Raw genomic sequence first — 10965 nt, forward strand, 5'->3', positions numbered from 1 at the left:
GGAACTGAATCCCAGCAACCTTGCACCACAGCCCCTACTCTCACCCCCTGCCCGTGGTTCTGAAATTGGGGAGCATCAGAAGCCGCTGGAGGTTTTGCAAAAGCATAAGTGGGGGACCCTGGACCCAGGTTCTGACCCAGATGGGAGTGGCTGGGGCCTGAGAATGTGCACGGGTAACGACTTCCCAGGTGTTGCTGGTGGTGCTGCTGGTGTGGTCAAGGTGCCACGCTTTGAGATTCGTGGCTCCACACCAGGGAAGTTGGAATTGACTTGTTTGGCCTTCAAGGGAACAAAAGAGAGTGGGGACTCCCAGATTGCCTAGAATTCAAGGGCTATTAAGAATCACATGCCGTATTCTTTTTTTTTTAAAGATTTTATTTTATTTTTTTAAAATGCTTTTATTTATTTTTAGAGAGAGAGAAAGGGAGAGGTAGAGAGACACAGACAGAGAACTCCAAGCAATCTGTGCTGATAGTGTGGAGCCCAGTTCGAGGCTTGATGTATGAACAGTGATCATAATCTGATCAGATCTGAATGGAAATCAAGAGCTGGACGTCTACCTGACTGAGCCAGCTACGTGCCCCATGAATCATATACATTATTCTTGATGTGTTAGAGAAAGAGAGGATGGCAGCGGGGGAAAAGTGAGGGAGGGGAGATGAGCATTTCACCTTTCTTAGACACTTCTGTGTGCCAGGGCTGTGCCGGGTGTATCCTGTTCAGATGGTTATAAACCTCCCACAGGATAAGAAGAAAGCTTACAGAAGGGACAGTGAGTGAAATAATGCGTAGCTCATTCAAAGTTACACAGCAGGGAAGTGACTATGGTAGGAGGAGAATTCAGGTTCGTCTACCCTTATGCTGTTCTCTCTAAGCCATCTTGCAACTATGTCAGGATTCTGAGGCCATCCGCAGAGACCTTGTCAGGATGGGCAGAAAACAATACACAATCAGGGTCTGCCCTGTCCACTGCAGGGCACGGACCATCCTTATGAACGAGGACAGGGAGATGTGAGGGAAGGAAGGGGCATCTGGGGAGATGCTAAATTTGCCTTCCCGTGAGAGAGGCAGCCATGGAAGAAGAGTTGCATCACTTCTCTACAGGCTTGGATTTCAAATGTGAAAAGGGAATGAATTCTAAATAAGAGGGTCTCACCCCACAATTTGCTCAGGGGCATGAGGAATGGGAGAGATGGAGATGGAAGGAAAGGAGTCCCGGACTCGAGTCCTGCCTTCCCCTTGACTTTACAGAATTGTTGGCCAAGCATTGTGCTTCCTGAGGCCTTTACAGATTGACGGTGGGCAGGTTGATGTGGAGGGGGTAGGGGGTGGTGAGTCATGGCATGCAAACTGCCATACGGAGGTGAACAATGGACTCCCCACTGAACCCACTGGCCTGGTGGTTTGTCTCCAACCACAAATGTGTTCTGTTCACAGGCTCGATCCCAGTGGGGGGTGTGAAAATGAAAACATCAAAGTCTTTGATGGAAACTCTACCAAGGGCCCTCTGCTAGGGAGAGTCTGCAGTAAACATGACTACATTCCTGTTTTTGAATCATCATCCGATACATTAACGATTCAAATAGTCACTGACTCTGTAAGAATGCAAAGAACTGTCTTCATCTTCTACTACTACTTCTCACCTGGCACCTGTAAGTTCTCATGTGTTCATACTCTGCACCTGCGAGCACAGAAGGCCACATACTCTCCTGCATGGGTTGTCGTAGCCTTGAGTCTGGATCTGTGCCCTGAGAGCTCGCTGTGTGTGAGAGCAGTAGTTCTCTAACCTGTGTGTGTAAGAATCACCCCGAGGGCTTGTGAAATCAGAATCTGATTCATCGGTTCTGGTGTGGAGCCCATGAATTTGCCTTTCTAAGCAGCTCTCCGGTGAGGCAGGTGGATGGGGCTGATCAGACAGCTACGTGTTGAGATGTACTGTGTGACAGACCAAAGCAGAAGCTCCAAGTTCAGCCTGTTTTCAAAAAAATGTTTAATGTTTAGAGAGACTGACCAGGAGTGGGTGAGGGGCAGAGAGGGAGAGAGACACAGAATCTGAGTCAGGCTCCAGGCTTTGAGCTGTCAGCACAGCCCCAATGCAGGGCTCGCACCCACGAACTGTGAGATCATGCCCTGAGCTGAAGTCGGACGCTTAAGACTGAGTCACCCAGGCACTCTTATTTATTTATTTTTAATGTTTATTTATTTTTGAGAGAGAGAGGGAGACAGACAGACAGAGAGTGAGTGGGGGAGGGGCAGACAGAGGGAGACACAGAATCTGAAGCCGATTCCAGGCTTTGAGCTGTCAGCACAGCCCCGACACAGGGCTTGAACTCATGAGCCATGAGATCATGACCTGAGCCAAAGTCGGATGGTCAACTGACTGAGCCACCCAGGTGCTCCCAGCCTGTTTTATTAATAACCCTGAGATCCTTTGAAATGCCTATTCCAGGACTGCTCCTCCCTCTGGTCTGATACATAACATCTGTGGAGCTATCGAATGTAAATATTTAACACGTCTTCCATGTGATTTGTTTTTTAATTTTTAAAAAATGTTTATTTATTTTTGAGAGAGAGCAGAGGAGGAGCAGAGAGAAAGGGAGAGACAGAAAATCCCAAGCACGCTCAGTGCTGTCAGTGCAGAGCCCCACATGGGGCTCGAACTCACAAATCATGAGATCATGACTTAAGCTGAAATCAAGATTCCAATGCTTAACCAACTGAGCCACCCAGTTGCCCCTTCCAGGTAATTCTTGATGAAGAAGGTCATCCGGGGAGCACATGCTGAGAATCTCTGATCTCACATCCGAATCTAAGACTGTCAGGCAGGCTGAGGCTACAAAACAAATACATGGTCCTGCATTCACAGCACCCAGATTCCACTGCACCCCAAAGCAGAGTGCCAAGCAATTCCGCAAGAGGGTTCTGGAACAAAGCTCCACTCTGGTTTGCTTTCCGAGGCCCAGAGTGGACCGTGTCACTCTCCTCTGAAACCACGGAATCCTTGGTGGTGGCAGATCTCCAGAGTCGAGTAGTCAAGGCTTTCCGAAGCCAGACTCAGGCCACCTTTTCGGGCCTTACCTGACTTGCAGCCCAGGCCTTAGCCAGTCTACACCATTCCACACCCCCCTAAAAAGAGCCTTCGGTGTTGGCGGTCTGTGTTTCATTCGTCCGGCTGCTCGCTTACTTACCGGGGATGGGAGGGACGGAGGGTGGCTTCACGAAGGCTGCATCTGAGCTGAGCTGTGAACAACAGTGTAGGGTAAGGAGAGGCGGGAAGCAGGGGAGGAGGGCTCCTGTCTGCTGGCACTGACAGTCTGAGGAGCCATGGGAAGGAAGGACAGTCTGGAACAGCAGGTCAGGCGGAGGTGGCTGATGAGGCTGGGAAGCGGGGCTGGGGCCAAGTGAGGAGGAGCCTCAAATGTTAGTCCTAAGAGTGTGCATCCCTTTCTGTGGCTTTTGTCCACAGAGGATTTTCTGTGGCTAAGACCCTTAGTGGAGGGTCTCTAAAGCTGGGACAGATCTTACAGTGTCACTCTGCCCTGCACAAGGGGCCAGAAAATCCAGTGATAAAGAAGGATGAAAAGCTCAGTCTGCTACCAATTCATAAGAGGGCAATGGAATAAAATTCAGGGGTGAAGGTGGAGGGTTGCTTATTAAGCTGAAGCACATCACAGAAACTAAATGAAGTCTGTCTCTTGATTTACATTCTTGGTCACCCTCACATCCCTTTCAGCTATTCCAAACTGTGGTGGCTACTTGGATGCCCCTGAAGGATCCTTTACCAGCCCCAATTACCCAAATCCGCATCCTGCGATGGCTTATTGTGTGTGGCACATACAGATGGAGAAAGGTTACAAGATAAAATTAAACTTCAAAGACATGTTGTAAGTACTGATCCATTTCTCCTCTTGGAGAAAGGCAGCGAGCCCACTTCACAAATGGGGAACCTGGGGAAGAGAGAAGGTCATGTGGATCCCCTCCTAGAAAGGCATTATTCAAAGAATGGGTGTATTAAGAAAATACCAATAAGTGTCTGACTTTGGCCCAGGTCCTGTTCTTGAAGTTCATGGGTTCAAGCCCTGTGTCAAGCTCTGTGCTGACAGCTCAGAGCCTGGAGCCTGCTTCAGATTCTGTGTCTCCCTCTCTCTCTGCCCCTCCCCGCTCATGCTCTGTCTTGCTCAAAAATAAATAAAACATTAAAAACAGTTAAAAAAAGAACACACCAATAGTATTGCATTGAACTAAGGGGACTATTTTTCTCAAGATTCTGAGGTCGCATCAGGGACGGTAAAGGCCCAGGTTTGTCATCAGAAGCCTAAGATCCTACCGTAAGGAAGATCTTGAATCACTTAGGACTGGGATTGTTGAGATTTGAATTGGCTTGGAAAGCCTTCTCACCAGAGACGCTACTTCTCTAGCATAGAAGGGGACGGACACTGCCGATTTGACTTTATCGCCGTCTACGATGGGCTGTCCACCACATCTGGCCTGCTTGGACAAGTGTGTGGCTATGCAAAGCCCGCCTTCGAGTCCTCGGCAAACTCGCTGACCGTTGTGCTGTCTGCAGATTACGCCAACTCCTACCGAGGCTTTACTGCTTCCTACACTTCAATTTATGCGGAAAATGTCACCACTAGTAAGTCCTGCTCCTCAGCTATTTTGAGCTGTCTGAAGGCTGTGCCCATTGAAACTGTCCCTTAATTCTTATCCCAACCGTGGCTGCCCTGCTTGCAAGCCTGTCGTACATACTTTGGAACAGATTCGTAATCTGAAGCTGGAGAATCAGTTCTGTGCATTGCTTCGTACACGAGGAAGGGAATGATTTTATTAACTTGAGAACAATTTCTGTAGAAAACAGGAACTGTTTTTCTTCCTGCTTTCTGTAAAGGCACAATTAAAACTAACAGAGTCATAGATTCAAGGGGCAAACAAGGTCACAGTGAACATCGTAAAAGTTGGATTAATTGCTCTGTTGTCTCGGGCTTTCGATTATGGTTTAGAGCAAAAAGGCTTTGAGTTTTTATATAATCTTCTGTGCACAAAGCTTCTCAAGATCCAAAGTACCTAGTTGATGTAAATATAATCATCTGTTTTTGTTTTTTTTTTTTTCTTGACAGCATCTTTAACCTGCTTCTCGGACAAGATGAGAGCTATCATTAGTAAATCTTATCTGGCATCATTAAAATATAGCGAGAATAACTTACAACTAAGTGACCCAACTTGCAGACCGAGGATATCAAATGTGGTGGACTTTTCTATTCCTCTGAAGGGATGTGGTACAATAAAAAAGGTAAAGTTGAGTTGGATTTTGTCCAATGCCGGAGGTGTGTTAGATAGCGCTGACAGTGCGGCACTTGCTGGTGGCTTTAACGAAAAACTCCCAAGTATTAGCGGCTTGACATGTGGTAAACTTGTGGGGACAGATAGGTGCACTCACTCATTTACACACCAGTGTCAAAATACCACATTCATTTTCAGGGTCACTGGAGGGTGGTTATCTTTCCCAAAAGGTGAAGAACTCTGACAATTCACTGCAGAAAGTTCGAACATCTAAATACTGCAGGTGTAAGACTCTACCAATACTACTTGTACAGATAAGGTCTACATCTCATGTTTAGCAAAAACCTAACTGTATTTTTATGATCTTCTTTCCCCTGTAAGGAGAGAAGATAAAAACATTATGCTTTGTTTTAAACACGAAGGATATAAGTTTGTGATTTGTTCTGCCTTTTCTAGAACTTTAAGATCTCAGACATTTACAACCTGTAGGTCCGTTTAGGATGTATTCCCTAAACTTTTCACTCAGGTCATGAAACAATGATGTCGTTGAAAAAAATGGGAGCTACTCCAGGGAATCGATAAGGATGGAAGTAAACCATTATTTTTTGCTCCATGTGAACACCTGGATGATTACCTGCACATCCCTAGGGAAGGTGGTCTGGAGGAACCTTATTGCAGGACTTTGATCTTCATACACTTGGGAAACTGCCCAGGGAGCCACACTAACTTAATGCTACTTATAAAAGGCAGTACATTATAGGGTCTCAAGTCTTTCTAGGGCTGGACATTTGGGTTCAAAATTGTTTTTTTTAAATTTTTAATGTTTATTTATTATTGAGGGAGAAAGACAGAGCATGAGCTGGGGAGAAGCAGAGAGAGGAGAAGACACAGAATCCAAAGCAGGCTCCAGGCTCTGAGCTGTCAGCACAGTGCCAGATGCGGGGCTTGAACTCACAAACCATGAGATCATGACCTGAGCCGAAGTTGGACGCTTAACCAATTAAGCCACCCAGTCGCCCCACAAAATTGTTTTTAATGTAACTGAAAAAAGTTTTGTCTAATTCCGTCTTCGTCTTTCTAAGCCAAGCTCTGTCTCTTGTCTCACATGTTTTCTTCCTACCCAGCATGTTTCTTAAATAAAGCACATTTGAGCCTTATAGTTTTCCAACACGCAAGCTACCGACTTGCAATTTATGAAAACTATGTGCCTACCCACATATGTCATTCACATCAATGCTCTAAAATATTACTGGACTTAAAATACAACATTTGAATTTCACCTTCTTCCGCAGGCAGAAGATCATTCAATTACTTACACCAATACAATCACTTTTATTCCATCCTCCATATCAGAAGTGATCACTCGTCAGAAACATCTCCAGATTGTTCTGAAGTGTGAAATGGAACATAATTCTACTGTGGAGACGATGTACATAACAGAAGATGACATAATACAGAATCAAAGTGCGCTTGGCAAATATAACACAAGCATGGCTCTTTTTGAATCCGATTCATTTGAAAAGCCTATACTCGAGTCACCATATTATGTGGACATGAACCAAACTCTTTTTGTTCAAGCCAGTATACACACTTCAGATCCAAATTTGGTGGTATTTCTTGATACCTGTATCGCCTCTCCCACACCTGACTTCGCATCTCCAACCTATGACCTAATCAAGAGTGGGTATGTGCTGATGGGTGGCATGCTTTTCTGAGGATTAATGACTTGAATGAAGTAGTATTTTTTGTGTGTGTTTATATGATTCCTGTATGCATACTGTATAATTTTTTTCTATGCTGATACCATGGAGTTTAGTAAATTCAATTGTTTTATAAAATACCATTAGTATTATTTATATATATGTATGTAATATATATAATACTTAAATACTTTAAATACTTTAAGTATTATATATATAAAGTATATACACATATACTTTATATTTGACAAATACTTTAAGTTAGAGCATTTCTACAGCCACAACCCATATCCATTAGAATTTTAAGTATGTTTCCAAAATATTTGCTGGAAGAAACAAATTTATTTCTTGTCAAGAAGGCTTTGTGGTTTTGTTTTTGCTTCTTCCCCCGTCCCCCCATATTGATTATTTTCAACAAAACCCCAAAAGATTATTTCATTTGTTCTAGATTTAGAACACAGACATAATGCAATTAGTAAAGTATATGTGGCATTCTTTAAAAAAAAAAGAAGTTTTTTTTTTTTTTGAAAGGATAGTTTTCCTTTTTTTCTATAAGCTGATGGACTTTAACTACATCAACCATATTGGCACCTTCAAAGCAAGTGTGTAAAGTAAGGTGTTTGAGTTCTAATATATCTAAATTGATTTTCTTTTTAAAAAAATTTTTTAATGTTTATTTTTGATGGAGAGACACAGAGCGTGAGTGGGGGAGGGTCAGAGAGAGAGAGGGAGACACAGAATCCAAAGCAGGCTCCAGGCTCTGAGCTGTCAGCATAGAGCCCGACGAGGGGCTTGAGCCCACGAACTGTGAGATCATGACCTGAGCTGAAGTCAGACGCTTAACCAACTGGGCCACCCAGGTGCCCCTTGAATTGATTTTCTAATTAATTCACATGGACTAGGAATTTTGTTGCTGAAGAGAACTTTATCTTACCCAGGAAGCATATCCATAGCCTAGATCACTGTGGTCTGAGCTAAAGACATTGTCCTTCTAGGGAACTTTTTGGACCCACAAATTAGACGGTTCAGACACAACTTTGCATCATTTCTTCTCAACATCAAACAGACCAAACTGTAAGTTTTCTAAACGTGCCATAAATTCTGTTCCAGGTGTAGTCGAGATGAGACGTGTAAGGTGTATCCATTATTTGAACACTATGGAAGATTCCAATTTAATGCCTTTAAATTCTTGAGAACTCTGGGCTCCGTGTACCTACAGTGTAAGATTTTGATATGTGACAGCGGCGACCATCAGTCTCGCTGTAGCCAAGGCTGTGTCTTTAGGAGGAAGCGTGACATTTCTTCATACAAATGGAAGACCGACTCTGTCATAGGACCTATTCGTCTGAAAAGGGACCGAATCGCAAGTGGAAGTTCGGGTAAGGAACACGGACTCCTCATGGCCCATTACATTCTGCTCAACTGTGTTCCTTCTTACATATGTACAGTACAGAGACTTATGATATTTGTAGCCAAGTCCTAAATAAGTTGAATTAAGCACACACAGATTAATTTTTCTTTCTATTAGTTGATGAAATGTAAGCCATGTACATTTTAAGCATATTAAGTACTGACAGTGTACCACTATTCCTGTGGCTTTTGAGTATAATTTCCTCACTTCTAAAAACAACACATTCTCTTAGCTTCCTGACTCCTTGTTATAGACACCATGGCAGATAACAGAATCAAAGCAGTGTATTTTAACCAGCATCCCACGCAACCACCTTTTTGGGGAAAAAAAGCAATTTTTGTCTAAAACAGAGAAAATACTCTATTTTTAAGATAGACCTACTTCTTTTCTTTAATGTTGATCTTATTTTTGAGAGAGAGATAGAGAGAGCGTAAATGCACATGCAAGCATGGGGTGGGCAGAGATTTTAATGTTTATTTATTTTTTTTGAGAGAGAGCGAGCATGTGCACAAACGTGAGCACAGAGTTGGGGGTGGGCAGAGAGAGGGAGACAGAGGATCCGAAGCTCGATGCTCAAAGTCACGAACCGTGAGATCGTGACCTAAGCTGAAATCCGATGCTTAACCACTTACCTGACTGAGCCACCCAGGTGCCTCCAGCCCTGCTTCTTTTTAAAAGATTGAAACATGAGCCCTGCCAGGTCACAGGAGAATGAGGTGGTGGTGGCCGCTCACGGACAAGCCANTGGACAGACTATAATTAAATAAAAACTGTTTATAAGAATTTATCTCATGTGAAAATTATCTTGGCATAAAAGAATCTTGTGAACTCTATGTTAATTATTATTTGAATGGACTATGAGGGAGTAGGATTCTAGTTTTTAGCAAAATATTTCTTTTTTTTAAATATTTTTATTTATTTCTAGGAGAGAGAGAGAGAGACAGCGTGAGCAGGGGAGGGTCAGAGAAAGAGGGAGACACAGACGCCGAAATAGGCTCCAGGCTCTGAGCTGGCAGTCAGCACAGAGCCTGACGCGGGGCTCGAACCCACGAACCGCGAGATCATGACCTAAACGAAAGTCGGACGCTTAACCGACTAAGCCACCCAGGCGCCCCTTTAGCAAAATATTTCTAAGATAAAAACAAAAGAACACAAAAATTAAATCCAGGAACTTTATAAACACATTCACTAAGGATGATGCATTTGTGGATATTAGTCTGAAATTAGTTGAAAATTTGTGAATGAAAGTTATAGAAATATCATCCATATTAGAAAGTGCCCTTTTCCGGGGCACCTGAGTGGCTCAGCCAGTTGAGTGTCCCACTCTCGGTTTCAGTTCAGGTCATGATCTTACGGTTTCATGGGTTTGAGCTCTGCATCGGGCTCTGTGCTGACAGCGCAGAGCCTGCTTGGGATTCTCTCTCTCTCCCTCCCTCTTTCTGTCCCTCCCCTGCTCACACTGTCTCTGTCTCTCTCAAAATAAATAAATAAAAACTTAAAAAAAAAAAAGAAAGTACCCTTTTCCTATTTCAAGAGGAGAAACTAGTTGTTTCTCTATCGATCAAATCTGTTATGACAACTATGGGAAATAGCGAGAAATCCATAAATGGACTTGCACTTCCGTTTGACCAAGATGCTTGATTTTCACGTTTTTCACCTTATGTCAGGGAAACAAATTAACTGCTTAAACAAACAAATGTAAGGGCATCTTGTCCTTTCTAACAGAAACAAACTAATTGAAATATTTGCTCACAGTTGCTGTGGGCTGTGTGGCATTATATACCACACATTAGTTGATGCACAAGACATGCATTTGCGAGGAGATATTCAGGATTCATGAAAATTTTGTAATGCCAAGTAATGCTTTTCTTTAAATGATGTTTATCTTGTTTCCAATTACAGGATCTCAGTATCAAATACATGGAGAAGAAACTCAGAAGCAACCTTTCAACAGTCTGCATCTATTTTCATTCATGGTCCTTGCTCTGAATGTAGTGATCGTCGCTACGATCATAGCAAGGCATTTTGTGAAGCAGAGAACAGACTACAAGTACCAGAAGCTGCAGAATATTAACTGACGGGTCCAGCCTTAAGTGAGACGCATTTCCCCTGAACGCCGAAGGAAATGCTACCCATTATTAATAAATTAGAGAGAGCCTCATAAAAGTGATACACAAGTCTTGCTGCCATTGTAGTCAGAGTGTGCTGCCTTGCAGGGTGATAGAGATGAGCAAACATTATATAAATTAGGTCTCAGAGCAAAGAACTGAAGCCTCCAAAATATTAAATGAATTAAAAGCATCCTTTATTACAAACAAAACATTTCCAGTAAATAATTAGGTGAAAGGAAAAAAGGTTATTTTTACTTAAGTCTTCAGCATTAGATGTATTTATTTTCTAGATGCAAAATGTGCTACGTTTTTCCCCCTTAAATAGTTTATTGTCAAGTTGGTTTCCATATAACACCCAGTGCTCATCCCAACAAGTGCCCTCCTCCATGCCCATCACCCCTCTATGCTACGTTTTGAAACACATACAAAAGTTATCATTTCTGAAATGGAGTGTGACAAAGAG

The 10965-nt window shown here is 43.1% G+C and overlaps 1 protein-coding gene across 1 annotated transcript; it reads left to right on the plus strand.

Annotated features, from left to right (window-relative positions):
• Nucleotides 1-627: 627 nt before the first annotated feature.
• Nucleotides 628-10616, plus strand: CUZD1 (CUB and zona pellucida like domains 1). Its single transcript, XM_077755361.1, has 8 exons — nucleotides 628-644; nucleotides 1438-1652; nucleotides 3734-3884; nucleotides 4419-4636; nucleotides 5118-5290; nucleotides 6573-6964; nucleotides 8091-8359; nucleotides 10294-10616. The coding sequence occupies exons 1-8, from the start codon at nucleotides 628-630 to the stop codon at nucleotides 10467-10469; spliced, it is 1611 nt and encodes a 536-aa protein (XP_077611487.1). The 3' UTR covers nucleotides 10470-10616.
• Nucleotides 10617-10965: the final 349 nt, after the last annotated feature.

This window comes from Crocuta crocuta, unplaced genomic scaffold, assembly GCF_008692635.1.
Source record: "Crocuta crocuta isolate KB4526 unplaced genomic scaffold, BGI_CrCroc_1.0 scaffold1063, whole genome shotgun sequence".
In the NCBI taxonomy this organism is placed as follows: Eukaryota; Metazoa; Chordata; class Mammalia; order Carnivora; family Hyaenidae; genus Crocuta; species Crocuta crocuta.

Bases quoted from the DNA above. Each gene is read 5' to 3' on its own strand.
- CUZD1 (XM_077755361.1), top strand. The intron at 1,653-3,733 runs GTAAGTTCTCAT...CATCCCTTTCAG, and splicing joins CTACTTCTCACCTGGCACCT to CTATTCCAAACTGTGGTGGC. The intron at 6,965-8,090 runs GTATGTGCTGAT...ATTCTGTTCCAG, and splicing joins TATGACCTAATCAAGAGTGG to GTGTAGTCGAGATGAGACGT.